The following is a 23389-nucleotide window of genomic DNA, read 5'->3' as shown; positions in this document are numbered from 1 at the left end:
CCACCAGGAAGACGTTGAGTGCAATGCTGTCATATCATATCTCGTAGTAGATTTGAACGCTGGCATCACAGTACTGGGAGGGGCGTTAATGAGAGAGCTAGGTTCCCTTTATCCATCCTGAGCCAGGGCAGGAATGAGGCGGAATGAAGGGTTTCGAGTTTTACCTCCTTTCCTGTTTCCCTTTCATTCTATAGTGGAGATACTAAGGAACAAAGGCTCAGAAGCAAGAAATCAGAGGAGTTAAAGACTCTTGGGCTTCCCTGGTGGTACAGTGGTTGAGAGTCCGCCTGCCGATGCAGGAGACATGGGTTCGTGCCCCGGTCCGGGAAGATCCCACATGCCGCGGAGCGGCTGGGCCCGTGAGCCATAGCCGCTGGGCTTGCGCGTCCGGAGCCTGTGCTCCGCAACGGGAGAGGCCACAGCAGTGAGAGGCCCGCGTACCGCAAAAAAAAAAAAAAGTGTGTATATTTAGTTCTATACTGTTCCTGAGTTATGTCCTTTTATAATAAACTGTTATTCTAGTAAGTAAAATGTTTCTCTGAGTTCTGTGAGCTGCTCTAGAAAATTAATTGAACCCAAGCAGGAGGTTGTGGGAACCTCTGATTTATAGCAAGTAGGTCAGAAGCACAGGTGACAGCCTGGGCTTGTGACTGGGGTATGAGGAGGGGTTGCAGGGGGCAGTCTTGTAAGACTGAGCCCTCAACCTGTGGAATCTGACACTATCTACAATAGATAATGTCAGAATTGAGTTGAATTCTCAGACAAGCTGCTGGTGTCCAAGAATTGCTTGCTGTTGTGTGGGAAGCCCCAACACACACATTGGAATTGGGTTCAGGAACCTAAAAGAATAGTGTATAATTCAATTGAGCTAAAGCTCAATCTAAAGACAGGCAAATATAATCAATAGTGGGAGATGTCAGGATAGCGCTACCTTGCAAGAGAGTAGTGACTGAAAGGGAGGTGAGAGCTGATTCTGGGGGGCTCAGTGTTGGTTATACGTGTGTATTAATTAGAAAATTATTTAAGCTGCATATTTATGATTTGTGCATATTTTTGTATGTGATAGATTTCTATAAAAAGTCAACCTAAAATTAAGCTTTTTATAAAAAATTCAGAATCTAAATAAAGTAATCCATCACTAAGAAATATCATAACCCTTAGATATATTTCCTTCTTGTTTTCTTACTATCTATATATTTTATTTAATTTTTGTTTTTTTTTTATAAATTTATTTATTTATTTGTTTTGGCTGCATTGAGTCTTTGTTGCTGCACGCGGGCTTTCTCTACTTGCGGTGAGTGGGGGCTGCTCTTCGTTGCGGTGCACGGGCTTCTCATTGCGGTGGCTTCTCTTGTTGCCGAGCACGGGCTCAAGGCATGCGGGCTTCAGAAGTTGTGGCTCGTGGGCTCTAGAGCACAGGCTCGGTAGTTGTGGTGCACGGGCTCAGTTGCTCCGCAGCATGTGGGATCTTCCTGGACCAGGGCTCAAATTCGTGTCCTCTGCATTGGCAAGCGGATTCTTAATCACTGTGCCACCAGGGAAGCCCTCTATATATTTTATATAGTAGTTTGACTCATATTGTACATGTATTCTGAGCAATTTTGTATGTCATTTATAATTTTAAAAATATTTTAAATGCCTGCATAATATTCCATCATGTGTATGTCCATAGGTTATGTTATCTGTTTTCTGTCGTAGGACATTAATACGGCTTCCAATTGCTCATTATTTTGCTATAATGATGTGTACACATTCAAATGTAAATATTTATGTACATCTCTGAATAGTTCTTTATAATGTATATATAGAAGAGTCAGTAGGTCAAAGGCTATGAGCATTTCAGGGGCTCCTGATAGGTGCTGCCAAAATGTCCAAAAAGGTTGTACTAATTTACATTCATAGAAAACTGAAGTACAATGGTTTTTCTCCATTATCACTAAAATGAATCATTTAAAAATTTCTAATTTGATAGATGAAAGTTTTTCTATCCCATTTTTATATCCTATTTTAATTTGCATTTCTCTTGCTACTAATGCAGTTGAATATTTTCAGGTGTTTGCTATCTATCAAGATTTCCTGTTCTGTGACTTGTTATTTTTCATGTCCTCTGATCATTGCCCTATTGGGGTTTCAGTGTTTCCTGTTTGATTTGTGTGAGGTCTTGCTATCTTAAGGATAATAACTCTGGAAAATGTATATTTTCGGCAAATACTTTTCCCAGGTAGTGATGTGATTTTTGAAGTCTGATGCTTTTGAGAGAGGGAGCGGTTCTTTATTTTTAATTTCATCAAATTCATTAATATTTTTGTGACTTCTCGAACTACTTCTATACACAATCTTTCACTAGGATTAGGAAAAACATTCAACTATATTTTCTTCTAGTTTTCCATACTTTCATTTACTAGATATTCAGCTGTCTAATCCAACTTGAAATTATTTGTGACGTGAGGCAAAACCCAGTGGGCTTCCCTACTCCTAATAGTTAACCATTTGTACCAGCATGATTTACTATGTAATACGTCTCTCATATTAATATACTGTAGTATATTAACTCTAAATTCTTTGTTCTGTTTATGATCTTCCTATTGCATTAAATCTGGCTCCCTGTTTCAAAACTAGTATCATAGTATTTCGATAATTGTCCTTTTAAACGTTTTGTGCATTTGATATGGTAAATTACCACTTGTCCCTTAAACAGGTTTGCCCGAGGTTTTTTTTAAAGGTACACTAAAGTATTTTTTCTCATCCAGGAACACTTTGTGTCTCTCCACTTAAGCCTTTTTTTATGACCCTCAGTAAAGTATTTTCTTTCCTTTCATATAGGTTCTGCTAATTTTTATTTGTTTATTCCTTATAATTTTAAATATTTGTTTGTAGCCATTATCAATCGGGTTTTTTTCCTATATATTTTCTAAATTGCTTGATGCTGGTATATGAGAAGACAATTTGTCCTTATAATTTAAAAATTTATCTAAACTGACTCAAGAAAAAATAGAAAATCTCAACAGACCTATAACAAGTGAAGAGATTGAGTCAATCATCACAAACCTCCCAGTAAAGAAAAGGTCTGGACCAGAGGGCTTCACTGCTGGATTCTACCAAACATTTAAAGAAGAATTAACACACCAATCCTTCTCAAACTCTTCCAAAAAACTGAAGAATTACCGTGATACCAAAGCCAGATAAAGACATTACAAGAAAAGAAAAAGACCAACATCCCTTATGAACATAGATGTAAAAATCCTCAAAAAAATATTAGCAAGTCTAATCCAACAGCATGTTAAAAGTATTATTCAGGGACTTCCCTGGCAGCCCAGTGGTTAAGACTCTGTGCTTCCACTGCAGGGGCTGCAGGTTCAATCCCTGGTTGGGGAACGAAGATCCCGCATGCCACGTGGCACAGTCAAAATGTAAAAAAAACAAAAACAAAAACAAAAAAGGATTATTCACCATGACCAAGAGGGATTTATCCCAGGAATGCAAGGGTGGTTCAACATAAGAAAACCAATCAATGTAACACATCACATTAATATAATAAAAGGGGAAAAAAACACATGATCATCTCAATTGATGCCAAAAAGGAATCTGACAAAATCCAACATCATTTCATTATAAAAATTCTCAGAGGGCTTCCCTGGTGGCGCAGTGGTTGGGAGTCTGCCTGCCAATGCACGGGACACAGGTTCATGCCCCGGTCCGGGAAGATCCCACATGTCGCGGAGTGGCTGGGCCCATGAGCCATGGCCGCTGAGCCTGTGCGTCCGAAGCCTGTGCTCCGCAACGGGAGAGGCCACAACAGTGAGAGGCCCACGTACCGAAAAAAAAAAAATTCTCAGAAAACTAGGAACAAAGGGAAAATTCCACAACTAGATAAAGGGTATTTATGAAAACCCACAGCTAACGTCACATTCAATGGTGAATGACCTGAAAGCTTTTCCCCTGAGATTAGGAGCAAGACAAGGATGCCCGTTTTCACCACTGCTATCAATATTGTACTGAAAATTTTAGCCAGAGCTATTAGGCTGTCAAATGCTACTTTGAACACTTACAAATGATTAAAATGATAAATATAATGTTATATATATTTTACCACAATAAAAAAATTACCTAGCCGCCTTTTCTGAAATCTCCTATTCTGAATTTTTATGTCAGTTAGATAGATAAAAAGGATCCGACTATAAGTACTGCTCTGCAACCTCCTTTTTCCACTAAACATGTATTAGTCTTTCCAAACTAATACCTTTAGGTATACTGCAATCAGTTTTAACAGCTTCTCAGTTTCCTATCATGCAGATAGGCCATGCATGATTTATTTAACCAGTCCCCAATTCATGGATATTTAAGTTACTTCTAAAGTTTCCCTCTTGCAAAGAACGCTGCTGAACAGTCGTGCACTTCTGCAAGTAGTTGTATGGGATAAATTCCTAGAAGTAGAAATGAGATGTCAAAGGGCATCCACAATTGAAAATTCTCCTCTAGTTCTTTCCCTACTATCAAGGAGTCAGTCAGATGTTTTGTAATACACTAAGAAAGCATCCTGTTGGTCTGGAATACAGTTTTAAAACCAGAACTGATAACAAGTGGTATCAAATGACTTTTGGCATCATTTAGACCAGGGGTTGGCAAACTACAGCCTGTAGACCAAACCCACCCTGCTGCCTGTTTTTGTATAGCCCAGGAGCCAAGAATGGTTTTATTTTTTGGTGGGTTTTTTTTTCACGTTTTAAATTTTAAAAAACACAAAAGAATATTTCATGAAATGGAAAAATTATAGGAAATTCAAATTTCAGTGTCCATAAAGTTTTACTGGAACACAGCCATACTCGTCTGCTAATATAATGTTGTTTTCACATTTCAACAGCAGAGCTGAGTAGTTGCAACAGACCCCTTACAACTGCAAATCCTAAAATATTTACTATCCGGTCCTTTACAGAAAAAGTTTGCTGACCTCTAATCTAAGCAACAATACTTCAATGTTTTAAAGGGTAGGAAACTCAAGTCTCTAAGCAAATGGCAAAGAGCATACTGTCATATAGTTACTGAAGGAATGTTCCCAAGGGGTTAACGTCTCTTGGCTCTGTGTATAAGTGAGGAGGTGAATGGCCTCCCATTTCCTTCTTATTGTGGTTGAGAAGCAACCACTGAAAGGACAAGTAGCTAGAGTTCTGGTTGCAGGATTCTACTTTCCAGGGACTCTTTTTTGGGTGCTAATGTAAATGATGCTGTGTTTTTAATTTCAAGTTTCATTTGTTTACTGCTTGTATATAGGAAAGGGATTGACTTTTGCATATTAACCTTGTATCCTGAGAATCTTGCTATAATTGCTTGGGAGTTTTTTGTTGATTCTTTGAGATCTTCAACAAAGACAATCATCTCGTCTGTTCCACGGACTCTTGGCCCAAGATGTTTCTCCCATAAGTTCAGTTTTTGCTTTGCCCCCAAATAGTTATAATTTTAGTTGCCAGGTATAAATAATTTTTCAGAAACAAAATATATTCTCCCCAACACTTTCCAAGGCTACCTCCCCACTCCCCGTAGAACAAAAATAGAAAAGGAGACATGACAAAGCTTAAATGAAGGGAAAATGAAAGCACAAGTAAACACTGTGCTATTAACACAAAGCTTCGCCCTCTGATAATAACTAATTAATGTAAAAATTAGAGGAATATTTAAGCAATTTACTGGAAATGAGGACCAGGGAGCAAAATTTCACACAGGAGGAAATTTAACAAAATTACCATATGACAATTGGGATGGTTCCTCAGAGGTATCATTGTCGCCTTCAAAATCTGGTTGTATAGTCAACACTTCATCACTGGAAACTATGTTCTCAGTAACCTCTGTATCAGAATCTTCTACCATCACAAGATCAGCATCATCATTGGCATCACTGTCCTCTTCAAGAGCTATAGTAATATAAGCTAAGAAGAAGCAAAGAGAAAGGGTAGATTAGATACCACATTAAATTAAAAGTTTCTAGAGGAAACTACCTTATAAAGTTACAGAGTGTTTAAAAAACATTTTAGCTGAAAAAAATTACATGAAGTATTTTCATATCTCTAATTTCAAGTTAGCTAAGAAATCAACTGCTTAGTATGAAGCTTTGAGATATATGTGTATGTACACACACACAAATAGTATTATTTCTAGGACTTCCAATTCTATATAGCAATAAATTTCTTCTCCTTTAAGGAACTGGACCACAGAAAGATGAAAAGGCAGGGGGCTATGTACCAGATGAAGGAACAAGACAAAACCCCAGAAAAACAACTAAATGAAGTGGAGAGAGGCAACCTTCCAGAAAAAGAATTCAGAATAATGATAGTGAAGATGATCCAGGACCGCAGAAAACGAATGCAGGCAAAGATCGAGAAGATGTAAGAAATGTTTAACAAAGACCTAGAAGAATTAAAGAACAAACAAACAGAGATGAACAGTACAATAAATGAAATGAAAAAAAACACTACAAGGAATCAATAGCAGAATAACTGAGGCAGAAGAATGGATAACTGACCCGGAAGACAGAATGGTGGAATTTACTGCTGTGGAACAGAATAAAGAAAAAAGAATGGAAAGAAATGAAGACAGCCTAAGAGTCCTCTGGGACAACATTAAACGCAACAACATTCGCATGAGAGGGGTCCCAGAAGGAGAAGAGAGAGAGAAAGAACCCGAGAAAATATTTGAAGAGATTATAGTCGAAAACTTCCCTAACATGGGAAAGGAAATAGCCACCCAAGTCCAGGAAGTGCAGAGAGTCCCATACAGGATAAACCCAAGGAGAAACACACCGAGACACATAGTAATCAAATTGGCAAAAATTAAAGACAAAGAAAAATTATTGAAAGTAGCAAGGGAAAAATGACAAATAACGTACAAGGGAACTCCCATAAGGTTAACAGCTGATTTCTCAGCAGAAGCTCTACAAGCCAGAAGGGAGTGGCATGACGTATTTAAAGTGATGAAAAGGAAGAACCTACAACCCAGATTACTCTACCCAGCAAGGATCTCATTCAGATTCGATGGAGAAATCAAAAGCTTTACAGACAAGCAAAAGCTAAGAGAATTCAGTACCACCAAAACAGCTCTACAACATATGCTAAAGGAACTTCTCTAAGTGGGAAACACAACAGAAGAAAAGGACCTACAAAAACAAACCCAAAACCTTAAGAAAATGGTAATAGGAACATACATATCGACAATTACCTTAAACGTGAATGGATTCAATGCTCCAGCCAAAAGACACAGGCTTGCTGAATGGATACAAAAACAAGACCCATATATATGCTGTCTACAAGAGACCCACTTCAGACCTAGGGACACATACAGACTGAAAATGAAGGGGATGGAAAAAGATGTTCCATGCAAATGGAAATCAAAAGAAAGCTGGAGTAGCAATACTCCTATCAGATAAAACTGACTTTAAAATAAAGAATGTTACAAGAGACAAGGAAGGACACTACATCATGATCAAGGGATCAATCCAAGAAGAAGATATAACAATTAAAACTATATATGCACCCAACATAGGAGCACCTCAATACATAAGGTAACTGCTAACAGCTGTAAAAGAGGAAATCGACAGTAACACAATAATAATGGGGGACTTTAACACCTCACTGACACCAATGGACAGATCATCCAAAGAGAAAATTAATAAGGAAACAGAAGCTTTAAGTGACACAATACCAGATAGATTTAATTGATATTTATAGGCCATTCCATCCAAAAACAGCAGATTACAATTTCTTCACAAGTGCACAAGGAACATTCTCTAGGATAGATCATATTGTGGGTCACAAATCAAGCCTCAGTAAATTTAAGAAAATTGAAATCATATCAAGCATCTTTTCTGACCACAACGCTATGAGATTAGAAATCAATTACAGGGAAAAAATCGCAAAAAACACAAACACATGGAGGTTAAACAATATGTTACTAAATAACGAAGAGATCACTGAAGAAATCAAAGAGGAAATCAAAAACCACCTAGAGACAAATGACAATGAAAACACGACAGTCCAAAACCTATGGGATGCAGCAAAAGCAGTTCTAAGAGGGAAGTTTATAGCAATACAATCCTACCTCAAGAAACAACAAACATCTCAAATAAACAATCGAACCTTACATCTAAAGGAACTAGAGAAAGAAGAACAAACAAAACCCAAAGTTAGTAGAAGGAAAGAAAGCATAAAAATCAGAGCAGAAATAAACGAAATAGAAACAAAGAAGACAATAGCAAAAATCAATAATACTAAAAGCTGGTTCTTTGAGAAGATAAACAAAATTGATAAACCATTAGCCAGACTCATCAAGAAAAAAAGAGGGAGAGGGGGCTTCCCTGGTGGCGCAGTGGTTGAGAGTCTGCCTGCCGATGCAGGGGACACGGGTTCGTGCCCCGGTCCAGGAAGATCCCATATGCCACGGAGTGGCTAGGCCCGCGAGCCATGGCCGCTAAGCCTGCGCGTCCGGAGGCTGTGCTCTGCAACGGGAGAGGCCACAACAGTGAGAGGCCCGCGTAGCGCAACAAAAAAAAAAAGAGAAACAGGACTCAGATCAATAAAATTAAAAATGAAAAAGGAGAAGTTACAACAGACACCGCAGAAATACAAAGCATCCTAAGAGACTACTACAAGCAACTCTATGCCAATAAAATGGACAACCTGGAAGAAATGGACAAATTCTTAGAAAGGTATAACCTTTCAAAACTGAACCAGGAAGAAATAGAAAATATGAACAGACCAATGACAAATAATGAAATTGAAACTGTGATTTAAAATGTTCCAACAAACAAAAGTCCAGGACCAGAGGGCTTCACAGATGAATTCCATCAAACATTTAGAGAAGAGCTAACACAGATCCTTCTCAAACTCTTCCAAAAAATTGCAGAGGAAGGAACACTCCCAAACGCATTCTATGAGGCCAGGATCACCCTGACACCACAACCAGACAAAGATACTACAAAAAAAGAAAATTACAGACCAATATCACTGATGAATATAGATGCAAAAATCCTCAACAAAATACTAGCAAACAGAATCCAACAACACATTAAAAGGATCATACACCATGATCAAGTGGGATTTATATGGATGCAAGGATTCTTCAATATGTGCAAATCAATCAATGTGATACACCATTTTAACAAATTGAAAGAGGAAAACCATATGATCATCTCAATAGATGCAGAAAAAGCTTTTGACAAAATTCAACACGCATTTATGATAAAAGCCCTCCAGAAAGTGAGCATAGAGGGAACCTACCTCAACATAATAAAGGTCATATGTGACAAACCCACAGCAAACATCATTCTCAATGGTGAAAAACTGAAAGCACTTCCTCTAAGACCAGGAACAAGACAAGGATGTCCACTCACACAACTATTATTCAACATAGTTTTGGAAGTCCTAGCCATGGCAATCAGAGAAGAAAAATAAATAAAAGGAATACAAACTGGAAAAGAAGAAGTAAAATTGTCACTGTTTGCAGATGACATGATACTATACATAGAGAATCCTAAAGATGCCACCGGAAAACTACTAGAGCTAATCAATGAATTTGGTAAAGCTGCAGGATACAAAATTAATGCACAGAAATCTCTTGCATTCCTATATGCTAATGATGAAAAATCTGAAAGAGAAATTAAGGAAACACTCCCATTTACCACTGCAACAAGAAGAATAAAATACCAAGGAATAAACCTACCTAGGGAGACAAAAGACCTGTATGCAGAAAACTATAATACACTGCTGAAAGAAATTAAAGATGATACCAACAGATGGAGAGATATACCATGTTCTTGGATTGGAAGAATCAATATTGTGAAAATGACTATAGTACCCAAAGCTATCTACAGATTCAATGCAATACCTATCAAATTACCAATGGCATTTTTTACAGAACTAGAACAAAAAATCTTAAAATTTGTATGGAGACACAAAAGACCCCGAATAGCCAAAGCGGTCTTGAAGGAAAAAAAAACAGAGCTGCAGGAATCAGACTGCCTGACTTCAGACTATACTACAAAGGTACAGTAGTCAAGACAACATGGTACTGGCACAAAATCAGAAATATAGATCAATGGAACAGGATAGAAAGCCCAGAGATAAACCCACGCACCTATGGTCAACTAATCTATGACAAAGGAGGCAAGGATATACAATGGAGAAAAGACAGTCTCTTCAATAAGTGGTGCTGGGAAAACTGGAGAGCTACATGTAAAGGAATGAAATTAGAACACTCCCTAACACCATATACAAAAATAAACTTAAAATGGATTCGAGACCTAAATGTACGACCAGACACTATAAAACTCTCAGAGGAAAACATAGGAAGAACACTCTTTGACATAAATCACAGCAAGATCTTTTTTGATCCACCTCCTAGAGTAATGGAAATAAAAACAAAAATTAACAAATGGGACCTAATGAACCTTCAAAGCTTTTGCAAAGCAAAGGAAACTACGAACAAGATGAAAAGATAACCCTCAGAATGGGAGAAAATATTTGCAAATGAATCAACGGACAAAGGATTAATCTCCAAAATATATAAACAGCTCATGCAGCTCAATATTAAAATAACAATCCAATCCAAAAATGGGCAGAAGACCTAAATAGACATTTCTCCAAAGAAGACATACAGATGGCCAAGAAGCACATGAAAAGCTGCTCAACATCACTAATTATTAGAGAAATGCAAATCAAAACTACAATGAGGTATCACATCACACCAGTTAGAATGGGCAGCATCAGAAAATCTACAAACAACAAATGCTGGAGAGGGTGTGGAGAAAAGGGAACCCTCTTGCACTGTTGGTGAGAGTGTAAATTGATACAGCCACTATGGAGAACAGTATGGAGGTTCTTTAAAAAACTAAAACTAGAACTACCATATGACCCAGCAATCCCACTACTGGGCATATACCCAGAGAAAACCATAATTCAAAAAGCCACATGCACCGCAAAGTTCATTGCAGCACTATTTACAATAGCCAGGACATAGAAGCAACCTAAATGCCCATCGACAGATGAATGGATAAAGAAATTGTGGTACATATATACAATGGAATATTACTCAGCCTTAAAAAGGAACAAAATTGGGTCATTTGTAGAGGCGTGGATGGATCTAGAGACTGTCATACAGAGTGAAGTAAGTCAGAAAGAGAAAAACAAATAACGTATATTAATGCATATATGTGGAACCTACAGATGAACCGGTTTGCAGGGCAGAAATTGGGACACAGATGTACAGAACAAACATATGGACACCAAGGGGGGAAAGTGGCCAGGGACGGGGGGGTGGTGGTGTGATGAATTGGGAGATTGGGATTGTCATATATATCCACTAATATGTATCAAATGGATAACTAATAAGAACCTGCTGTTTAAAAAAATAAATAAAATAAAATTCAAAAGAAGAAAAGAAACTGGACCACCTGGCCCATGTACTATGTGTTCAATGATACGCTTTTAACTTTTAAAGGATACAACTGGTATTACACTTTGTGGTGACCATGAATTCCAAAACTTGTTCTTTAAAAATCAATATCGTGCTTCCCTGGTGGTGTAGTGGTTAAGAATCCGCCTGCCAATGAAGGGGACACGGGTTCGAGCCCTGGTCCGGGAATATCCCACATGCCGCGGAGCAACTAAGCCCGTGTGCCACAACTACTGAGCCTGCACTCTAGAGCCCAAGAGCCACAACTGCTGAGCCCATGTGCTACAACTACTGGAGCCCACACACCTAGAATCCATGCTCCACAACAAGAGAAGCCACCGCAATGAGAAGACTGCACACCACAAGGAAGAGTAGCCCCCGCTCGCTGCAACTAGAGAAAGCCCTCGCGCAGCAACGAAGACCCAATGTAGCCAAAAATAAATAAATAAATAAATTTTTTAAAGGTGACATTTAAAAATAAAAAAATAAAAATCAATTATCAATCCTTATGATAATAAATAATGCAGAAATAATGTACAAAAGTAAATGTTGTTATCAAACAAATTAAATTCAAATTGAATCTCACAAAATGTGAAATAGATGACTACAGGTAAACTAGATGTGAAATATCAACTTGGTAAACCATTTTAATGAATATGAAAAATAGCACAATATGCCAAATGTATGGTCTCTAAATGGGTTTTTTTATTTCTTAAAGTTGATCTGAAAAAGAACATGTTTAAGCTTGAAGTATTAACTCGTAGATCACATTTACATTGCATATCTTGGATTCAGTACATTTATTTGCAATAGACCAAAGTATCAGAATAAAGTAACTAGCTAGTATAAGGTGGTGTGAAAATGGTACTAAATTAGGAATCACATGGTGTAGGCTCCAATTCAGGCTCTCTAGCTATCCAGGGGTATTAACTTTGGGCCAGATACATCTACTCTTTTGCCTCTGTTTTCTCATCCATAAAACTTTGGGGTTGAGTTTGGAGAGTCCCAACTATTAAGTACCAAGACTTAATAGTCTTCATGGGAAAAAAATAGAACATTAGAAACTACCTAGTTATCCAAACAAAAGGAAACTGGTTAAATAAATTATGGTATTTTCATATGATGGAATGGTATATTGCCAATGAGAAGCATATTCCCAAAGAACATTTATTAATATTAGAAATGCTTGTGAAATGCTTGCTTCTTAAACGGGGGTAAGATTCAAAGCAGAAAAATACAGCATAATCTTAACTTTGAGAGCAGAAGGAAACATACCAATGGTTATCTCTGTGTCACTATCTCTGGGTGGCAAAATTATCTTCATTAGACTTCCCTGTATTTGTTAAGATTCTCTACAATAAAGCTTAGACTTTATAATCAAAAGAAAATAACAAAGGCAACTGAAATTTTATTTTTAAGACAAGTTTTTGTATATCAACTGATCTTTCAAACTAGTATGAGTAAAGCTACTGACAACTGCACTAAGATTTCTCAGTTAATTGGCAAAATTCTAATTAATTCCTTTAGGTATATGCATAGCCTTCAGAGGCAGTTTTTAAGACATTATAATATTTAGAAGTTTTTTGAAGATTATGGTCCCAAGGTGCAAGGAACTAAGTTGCCATGAACTTCCCAGATAAGGCATTAGTTCACAATGGTGAGGGCTGAAACCTGCGTTTCACATGACAACTAGTGCAAAGAATATACACAGCAAAACAGGGCAGATTACAATGGCCAGATCATTCCGATGTTTTTAGCAAAACTGTGTGTCAGTACACTGAACAATCACTTTCTAAATCTTCTGCCCAGGACTCTAAAAACCAGCCCTTCTACTCTCCTAGTCAAACTTTAGAGACTACAAAGTCGGCCCGTTGGGGGATAATACCACCAAAATGTGTCCCATTGCCCAGCACTTGCTGCAGGCAGGCTTGAAACTGAATCGAGCCCATGCCCTGCTTTATAAAAACAGTGCGTAGAAAAGTTGCTTGTAAAATCTCTACTTGTAAACATTGAACCAGTTGACCACTTCGTGTCATAAAACCCCAGAGCAGTCCTAATTCGGGGAGAACCGGGTAGAAGAGGGAGGGAAGCGATCCCCAGCAGACTAAATTAGGATCTTTTCTACCGAACTACCATGCTCAACCATACTGCCGGCGGGATGGGTCCTGGAGCTTGCACCGAAGCACTCCCCTGCTTTACAGCGGTCCTCACATTTTGCAGTGTTCTGACTCCCGCATCTGCCCTCTTGAAGCAAAGAACAGGCTCTATGCGCAGGAAGTTCTCCACACACACATCTTTATTTTCTTTCTCCTCATTTGCATATTTACTATAAAACAACGAGGCTGCCCAATCTGTCTTTGGTCAAACGCAGTTACGATCTAAGCCTCAAAATCAACGTCTCAATCTCAAAAGATGTTATAATGAATCAACTCGCTAGTTTATCAATTCTTTAAACTCAAAATTCTATATAAAATTTTAGTGGTGAGCATGCTGTAGGGTACACAGAAGTAGAAATATAATGTTGTACACATGAAACGTATAATCTTATAAACCAATGTTATCTCAATGAAAAGCAAACCCAAAAAGAAATAAAAATAAAGTTGTTAACATTAAAAAACAAATTCTATATAACGTCGGAGAGTCTTGGTCCTTCCTGGACCCCTACCTCCTCCGACAGGGAAAGAGAAAGGATAATGGATCAACTTGTCCCAGAAAGTCAGCACCAAGTACTTAAAAAATAAGTAGCCAAATCTCAAAAGCTCACACGTTCTGGCATCCTGGGAGAGACGGTGGGAAACACACCCCACCCCCCGCAGCGCTGCTGCAATTTGAGGTTGCCAAAGGCAGACTCACTCTTTCAGCAATCAAATCCTCTCCTCCAAAGAGTGTCCCAGCCGCTAAGCCAAATCGCTTTCCTGGAGCAACAAGCAGTGCTCAGCAGCTGCTTGCGGTGCATGCGCATGAGGCCTTGAAAAAAAGTTCAAAGGAAAAACCGCTGCTGCGCAGAACTGCTCTGCAGCTAAAGCGTGGCACGCCGCCCTCTGGAGGGCGCAGGAAACAACCGCGGTGGCCCACCCTCTCGCGTGAGGACGGCTGTTCTATGGCCGCTAGAGGTCCTGTAAGGAAACACCGCCCTCATGCAGGAAACGAGGCCGGGCCTCACCACATGCTGGCGCCACGAGAACCCCGGGGGCGGAGCCAGCTATGGGTCACCTCAAGTCCCAGGGACGCCATGAACCCTGGAGACCTGAAAGCCCCAGGATCCCTCCCTCAGGACACCATGAACTCTGCAGACACCTCGAGCCCCAAGATCCTCTCAAGCCCCTGGGACGCCATGAACCGTGGGATCCCGGAAGCCCCAGAGCCCCTCGTGCGCCTGGGATGCCACGAACCCTGGGACCCGGAAGCTCCAAGTCGCCTCAAGCCTCAGGGACACCAGGAACCCTGGGGACCCCAGAAGCCCCAGATTACCTCAAGCCCCTGGAGACCATGAATCCCAGGACCCCTGAAGCCCCAAATCACCTCAGGTCTCAGGGACGCCACGAACCCCGGGGACCCCAGAAGCCCCAGATTACCTCAAGCCTCGGGGATGCCATGAACCCTGGGACCACACAAGCCCCAAATCACCACCAGCCCCTGGAAGCTATGAACCCTGGGACCTCGAAAGTCCCAGAGCTTTCAGTCCCTGGGACACCATGAACCCTTGACCCCAAAAGCCCCAGGACTAGATTCAGCCTCTGGAACGCCATGAACCTCGGGTACACCCTGAGTTCCTGGGATGCCTTGAGCCTCAGGGACGCCCTGGACCCAGGGCTAGACTCTGCCCGCAACACCCGGGTTCCCACGCGCGCCCTGACCAAGCTGGGACCGCAGCCGAGAGGCCACCACCTGACGCGCTGTGGCCAATTAACAGCCAGTCCCACGGTCACCAGTGCAGCCCTCTAGGTGGGCTGGGGTCAAAACCTGTTAGAGCCTTTCCCCGGGCGGGGTGAAGAGAGGCAGAAACTATTGGGAAAGCTTCGGGGAGGGCCCCTTACCCTTTTCCTCAGACATCGTGAGGCAGGGAGCCCAGCTCTGACTGCCTCAGGCTCGGCGTCTGCACTGCATCCGGGTCGCGACTGTGCACACCGGAAGACAGACTGTTAACGGACTGAGGCGCTAACAGAAGGCGCAAAACCCTCCCAGGTTTCTGCGGCTGCGCAGTAGCGCGGGGCGTGTGCAGTCGCCTGCAAGGGAGGGGGGCCGAATGCGCGACGGAAAGTGTGGCGCCTTGCCTCCTTCACTTTATACCTATATGCAGATGTTTTTAACTGTACTTTTTTCCACACATACAAAAAGCAATATGAACTGGTAGCCACCAGGGTAATTCCACCCCTTACAAAATGTTCTTCACATACAACACATCATAGAAAAAGTGTAGAATATAAGAGATTTGAGTTCAGACTTTGTCTAAGGTTTTCCGGGGTTTGTGCTCATATCCAACACCAGCTTTGGGAACAAATCCGGAATAATCCAACTTTCAAAATGTGCCCTTAATGAGGCCCACTAAATCTGTGCCACCCTGCCCTTCAGCTGCACCACTCTGTATTTGCCACTCTCCACTGTAAGAAGTCAGTATTACTGTCCCATATTAAAGATGAGAAAACTGAGGCTTAGATAGTTTCATTAACTTGCTCAAAGCCACAAGACTAGTGGCAGAGTTATCATTTGAACACACGTATTACCCCCACCCCATAGCACATGCTCACATCCCCTGTTATTCTACCTCCTGCTCAATTGCTTCCGGAACTTTCTCACATCCCTTGAAGCCTGTTCCAGTAGGACATCTGTTCTAATAAAACCTACACCAAGACACTTTCCTACAGCCCCCTGGTAAGGAATGAGTAGCTCCTTCTCTAGGATTCCACAGTGGGTTCCCGTCACCTCCTTTTAGCACTTAAGTCACTTTGCCTGTTATTAGAAATCTTTGTAGACAGTCTTCTCGCCTAAGTTCCTAGAGAGAAGCACCACATCTTATTTATATTTAAATGGCACTTTCTTCACAAGGTTCTAAGAATTAAATATTATAAAATATAGAGCACCCACCACAGTGCCTGGAATTTTGGTTCCATTTCACTGTGGCAGTCATACAGTGACTCTTGGCACTGTGCATCTCCTCATTTGGGGGGAAAAGTGAGAGAGAGTTTCTTCACTCGTAAGTTTCTACCCACTCCTTGGGCAGAAATGTAGAGTTGCTTCACTGGGGTATGGGAGTGTAAATATGTGTAAGAGGGTGCACAGGGAAGCTGAGTAATAGAAAGGATGCACTATGCTGGTGTTAAAATCAAACACAAACAGAAACCAGTCTTGAAAATTCCCTGAGCATACAAAACCAGTTTAGTCACACAAGCAAAATTTAATTTAGTTTATTTTGCAAAGTAAGTGAGGCTAACTTAACCTGGGTCACTTCTTGCTTATGCCTCTGAAAATCACAGGTGAAACTTAAGTTATTCCCCAAAACTGATGAGGTGACCACTAACCAATTCCCTTTCATTTAAGAAAATTCTAATATTATAACCAATCACTGTGAAGAAAATCACTGCGTCCACACTATATAAGCTGCTTTGTAACAATATACTTCTGAGTCTCATTCCATGTTTTAGTTTCAGTGCGCCTGGTTTGCAAACTGTTCTTTTGGTGTGTGCAAAATAAATTTTCTACCAATTACTGCCTCACTGATTCATCGGTTTCACTTTTCTTTTTTCTGAACTTTTGACACTGGTACTCCCTTTCAACTTCACATTCACCCTTTAGCCTGCTCTGTGGAAATGGATATGGACCCTTAATTTTTCCCTTTGCCAGTAGCACAGTTTAAGCTTCTTTCAGTAGGAGGTGCTGGAGAAAGATTGTAGAGGGAACAAGTTTTATCCTACAGGGCATATTGCCGGCAAGTTCCAGAGGGTCGATTTACAGCAAGTTCCACCAGTACAGCAGCACAGTGATTTGTATCATTCAGTCATAGTTGTGCCCTCTTGGGCCCACTATCAGCCCTAGAGGTAGTAACTGTTCCTCACAGCTGTTATTCCCATATTCTTTAGAGTTTTCTTTTTTTCTTACTAGCCAATCCCTCATTACTCCAATCCGCTGTTATACTTAATACGTCTTTGTGTTAAACTTTCTCTGTTCCAATTATTGTGTGGCGTTTTTCTCTTCATCGTACACACAGACTGATCCACTCACCCAGTGTACCCAATGTCTGTTCCTGGAATGTAACTGAACATCCAGCAGATGCTCGACGACCCCTTCACTTTCATTTCTAGTCAGACCTCTCCCTTCTTTCACTTGACCCCTCTTCTCCATGAAGGGGCACAGAATGGAAGGTGGAAATGCTTTCTTAACTGTGGTTCTCTCCTAGGGCTAGCTTTCTTCTCCTAGTCTACCTAAGCTGCATCAGCCTGAATGAGTAGGGTGGAACATAGTGCCCAGGAGACCTTGCAGATATGGGAGAAGTGGGAGGAGACGCTGGTAGTGCCATCAACCTAGGCTTAGGTATGAGCTGAGCCACCGTCCCTACAGAAGAGGATGTCTTTCTTTCTTTCTTTCTTTCTTTCTCTTTCTTTCTTTTATTTTGGCTGTGCCAGGTCTTAGTTGCGGCACACAGCATCTTCATTGCGGCATGCGGGATCTTTAGTTGCGGCATGCGGACTTCTTAGTTGCAGCACGCAAAATCTTAGCTGCAGCATGCATGTGGGATCTAATTCCCAGACCAGGGATTGAACCTGGGCCCCCTGCATTGGGAGTGTGGAGTCATACCCACTGGACCACCAGTGAAGTCACCAGGTTGCAGTAGTTTTGATGGAGTTGGCTGGATGGAGTTTTGATGGATGGTTCGATACCTGGTCTGGGAGCTAGATCCCACGTGCATGCCGCAACTAAGAGTTCCAATGCCGCTACTAAACTTGCCACAATGAAGATCCCACGTGCTGTAACTAAGACCCAGTGCAGCCTAAATAAATAAATAAACTACTGCAACCCTGATGACCAACCAGGCACATGAAAAGATGCTCAACATGACTAAGCATCAGGGAAATGCAAATCAAAACCACAATGAGATATCACCTCACACCTGTCAGAACAGCTGTCATCAAAAAGAACACAAATAACAAATGTTGGCAAGAATGTGGAGAAAAGAGAACCCTCGAACACTGTTGGTGGGAATGTAAATTGGTGCAGCCACTGTGGAAAACAGTATGGAGGTTTCTTAAAAAACTAGAAATAGAACCACCATATGACCCAGCAATTCCACTCCTGGGTATATACCCGAAAGAAACAAAAACACTAATTCGAAAAGATACATGCACCCCAATGTTCATAGCAGCATTATTTACAATTGCCAAGATATGGAAGCAACCTAAGTGTCCATCGATGCATGAATGGATAAAGAAGATGTGGGATATAGATAGATAGATAGATAGATAGATAGATAGATAGATAGACAGATATAGATGAATACTCTTCAGCCATAAGAAAGAATGAAATTTTGCCATTTGGAACAATATAGATGGACTTGGAGGGTATTATGCTAAGTGAAATAAGTCAGACAGAGAGAGACAAATACTGTACGATGTCACTTATATGTGGAATCTAAAAATACAACAAACTAGTGAATATAACAAAAAAGAAGCAGACTCACAGAAATAGAGAACAAACTAGTGGTTACCAGTGGAGAGAGGGAAGGATGGAGGGGCAATAGAGGAGCAGGGAATTAATGGGTACAAACTATTATGTATAAAATAAGCTACAAGGATATGTTGTACAACACAAGGAATATAACCAATATTTTGCAATAACTATACATGGAGGGTAACCTTTAAAAATTGGGCATCACTATATTGTACACCTGTAACTTACATAATATTGTACATCAACTATACCTCAATAAAAAATTAAAATTAAAAAATTAAAAAACCAAAAACCCAAAATGAAATAATTGATTATATTCAATTCAAATTATTCAATTTTAAATAAATAAATTTTAAAATTATTGATCCAGCAAAAAACAACAACAACAAAAACCAACGCAACCCGGGGATGGATTTCACAAGGCAGTACTGAAGGCTGCCAATCAACCTGAAACGCTGGGGGCTGCATAGCCCAGGTGTGGAACCTCACACTTGACCAAGACCTCTGTCCCTGCGCCCTTGCTGCCCCCTCCCAACTCCCACCCCACGGGGCCACGACAGGGCTGTTGGATCCAAGGCCTTAAGAACACTTCCCAGTGTGGGGGGCGGGGGAGGGGTGGCAACAACACAGGAACAAGTTTGACCAACTTACATTCTCTTTGTAGAGACAGGGAAAGGCCCAGTAGAGGCACAGAGCACAGCCTGCGTCCCAGCGGTTGTGAAACTGCATCCCATTGGGTCATTAACGCCGAGATGTGTGTGTGTGTGCGCGCATGCGTATACGTGCACATCGGGGGGGATGTGCGTGAGAGAGATTGGGGGGAAGATGGGGCTACGATGGGGGCTGAGAATAGGAAAGACTCTCGAGGGAGAACACAGGGGTAAATAAGAGCCAACCCCTCTCCGCTACTGTGTGACCTACAAAGAGGTGGTGGCGTCGGGCGAGGAAAGTGTGACAACAGCTCGTGTGCCTCCCAGGCTGAGCCTGGGCCTGGGACCCCGGCTCCGGGCAGCAGTGCGGCGCCCCCACCCCCCCGCCCCAGGTGGTGGCACAGGACTCGGGACCTCTCCTCACGTGCCTTCTTTCTGGCGGCGACTCGAGCCCCACGTGGCTTCCTGGCCGCAGTGCGTGGCTCCTGGGCGCCTGGGTGGGGTGGGGAGGCCCGTCCACACCCCATCACACTTTCGTGCCAAGAAACGGCCGCAGCGCCCGCCGCCCTCCCCGTCGGGCCCGGAACTTTCTGCTCCTGAGGGCGGTGCGTCCGGGTCGGCAGCGTGGAACCCAGCTGGCCGGCGGTCGAGGCTTCTGGTTGCCTTCCTGGGTTCTTCCCCGGCCCAAAAGCTCACCTAAGACCCCTGCTACAAGCTGGCCTTCCCAGACCTCGGGCGATCTGGAAAGTAACCGCTAGTATCATTTGAAAGGAAAAGGTGGTTGTGCTGGACCGTCTGCGGGCTGTGCTGAACCCAACAAACAACTCGGGCCGCCCTCAAAGGGACGCCTACGCCTCTGAGAAGAGCTCAGAAAAGGTGGAATGAAATCGCTGGAGTCGCCCCCAAGGACAATACGTGGATGGGATGACAAGGCGCACTGTGGACGATCAGTTCCCTTTGCTGAGAGCTCTCCTCCCTGCCCCCGATAGCTGCCAGAATGATCCATCCAGAATCCAGGTCTGCTTGTGTGACCCCACGCCACCCCCCACTTTATAATGAATAACTTCCAAAGCACAGCCCTTGAGAGCCATCCAAAGCTGACCCAAGGGCCTTCCTGTTCCAAGGCTCGTTCAGCTCTCCAGAACCCATGTTGAAATTCATTTTAAGAATGAATTAAAATCTTCCTTAATATCAAGGCCACATGGCTGCTTTCCTGGGGCTCCAGTATATCAGGAGTGAGCTGTGAACAGGATATGGAAGAGGGAGCAGCAGTGGAGGGAGAGGCGATGCTGGAATAAAGGGACAGTTCCTGCACCCATTGTGTCAAGCTGCTTCCCATCCTCCAACTCCCTGACTTCTCACACCCCTGGAAGGAAGTAGTGATCCTCGCCTCTGAGAGTTTAGCAAAGTCCCACAGACAGAAATCAGCAGAGGAGGGGAATCTAACCCTGAGTCCCTTGGGTACATCTTTCTCTCTCTGACCTCTCTGTAACATATCTGGAAAGAAACTGATGCTTTGGGACCAAGATAGTGCTTCAAAAGCAGAGACCAGGAAAACACCAAGGGGTCCTTTGTGGACAGGGTAAAGCCAGGAGGAGCCTGCCCTGAGGATGTTAGGCCCCAGCACACCCAGTGGCCTGCAGAGACCCCCGCATCAGGGCTCCCCACAATGGAGCACTGGAGATTCTCCACTGGGGCTCAGGGGAACACTATAGAGGATTATCTGCTATTTAATGTAATCCTCTTCTGTTAAGTTTCAGATCTTGTACTATTTTATAACATGCACAGGAGTACGTGTATTGACCTTTCCCTGAGGGGCAGCCCCATCCTGGACTCTCGTGGCTTCCCAGGGCTGAGCCCTCACTGGCTGCTGCCCCATTACACTGCAGGCTGTGAGGATTGCTTCATAAGCCTCTGAACCATCTCTTCAAGCTCCATGAACTATCCCACACCACAGCAAAGAGAGGCTGACGACAACTGGACCCTCCCCCTAGCCGGCCCAATGGCAATTTCTAATAGTCTCCATTTTTACTGGTCTCTAGAATCCCACCGGGAGCAGCTCAAGCCCTCCTCCTTTTTCTGAGCCTGAGGTCCTCACACGTACATTTCACCCCAGCCAGTCCTCCCGCCCCTAGCTCTCCCTCTGGGCCAGTTCTCCTCCAGACACCACCCCTCCCCTTCCTTCGTGTCTGTATCAAGAGAAGGGCTCCTTGTGTCTGAGGGCAAGCTCTCTGTCTACACACCAGAAACCCCTAGGCCCTTTTCCCTGTCTGGAATGCCAGAGCACAGCCAACCTACCCCAAAGGAAAACAACCACCCCTGGCCAAAGGCTTACTTCACCCCTTTAGGTACCTTTGATCGTCTTTGGCTACCCAATTACTCCAGTTGCTGGAGGAAAGATGTGACAGTGTGATTCTGAGGCATTTCTCATCCCTTCTGTACCCCACTCACACTTCTGCTAGAGTCACTCCTGAAATATCAGAATGCCCCTGAGATTCGCTTGCTGTTACTCTACATTTCCCATTCTAACTTTGAAATGAAAAATTATGTCCAGTCTAACCTGGGAAGGCTTTCAAAGAAACAGGTCAGTAACCAAAGATAATTGAAAACAAATTCTAATATTTACTTGTTTTTACATATTCATTGAAGGGGCCACAAATCATAAACTGCTCCTAACTCCTCTAAAATTCCCCTGTCCTTCACAGCTCTCAGCCCTCATGTCTGCCCACTCCCAGCCTCTCATGCTATAAAGCCACTGATATAACGTGTCCTTGTCACGTTCTCTATACTTTTCATCCCATGCCTTAAGCTTCAACTATCATCTTTACATGCATGATGATCAAATATGTGTGTGAGACCAAGAATGCTGGTTGTCTACAAAATCAGTTCTCCTTTTCTTAGATTAAGAGCCTTTTGACTGGGCATGCAGCCGCCTAGTTAAAAGACTCCCCAGAGCCTAGGAGTGGCTGAATGTGAACATGGATGTGATGGCAAGAGTTAGAACAACCATACTGGGCCAGGAGATGGAAGCCACATGCTGAGGAAAGCAGAACAAGATGAGAGGAGTGTGGATCCCTGATAATATGTGGAACACCTCCTACTACCAACATGAAACAAGACAGGAGTATGTTTGTATCTTTTTGAAAGTCCTGAGATTTGGGGTCTCTCTGTTAAAGTACCCAAACCGATATCCTAACTAATGCAATAACTGAAGGAGAGAGGAGGAGGCATTTTTACTCCTCTGTGCTTTCCTTTCCTTGCAACGCCCATCCCTCCAGGGATTTTTTTTTTAATCATTCTTGGAACAGGGGCAGCAGAGGATGGAAAATCCACATCCTGAGAAGACTTCTCCCACAGAAGGACCTGGCTTCCATGCAGCTCCCCAAAGGGTCGTGCAAGCTGCTCCGCAGCTCTGGGCTAACCAGCTTTTCCTCATGCTCCTACAGGCAAAAGGCCAGGGGCGAATGGATCTTCCTCTAACTATGCCACTCCCCGTGTAGCTCCCTCTTCCTTTCTCTTTCACGTTCTTTCTCTTCATGATTACAAAGCCCTCTCCCATCCCCACCAAACCCTACTTCCTCCATTAAAAAACATCCTCTCTGGATGTGGCTGGGGCTTCGCCGGCCTATGTTTGCCATTTT

General features: G+C 42.4%; 1 protein-coding gene across 1 annotated transcript in view; it reads right to left on the bottom strand.

The window, feature by feature from the left end:
* Positions 1–15489, bottom strand: part of BEND2 (BEN domain containing 2) — a 124759-nt gene extending 109270 nt beyond the window's left edge. The window contains 2 exon segments of the mRNA XM_089904947.1: positions 5739–5921; positions 15474–15489. Of these exon segments, the coding sequence (XP_089761073.1) occupies positions 5739–5921; positions 15474–15489 (199 nt within the window).
* Positions 15490–23389: the final 7900 nt, after the last annotated feature.

Source organism: Delphinapterus leucas, chromosome X, assembly GCF_059928025.1.
Source record: "Delphinapterus leucas isolate spDelLeu-1000000601 "Yukka" chromosome X, BTC_Dleu_Yukka2, whole genome shotgun sequence".
Classification (NCBI taxonomy): Eukaryota; Metazoa; Chordata; class Mammalia; order Artiodactyla; family Monodontidae; genus Delphinapterus; species Delphinapterus leucas.
Note: the sequence above shows the minus strand (reverse complement) of the source record. Positions and strands in the feature narration are given on the sequence as shown.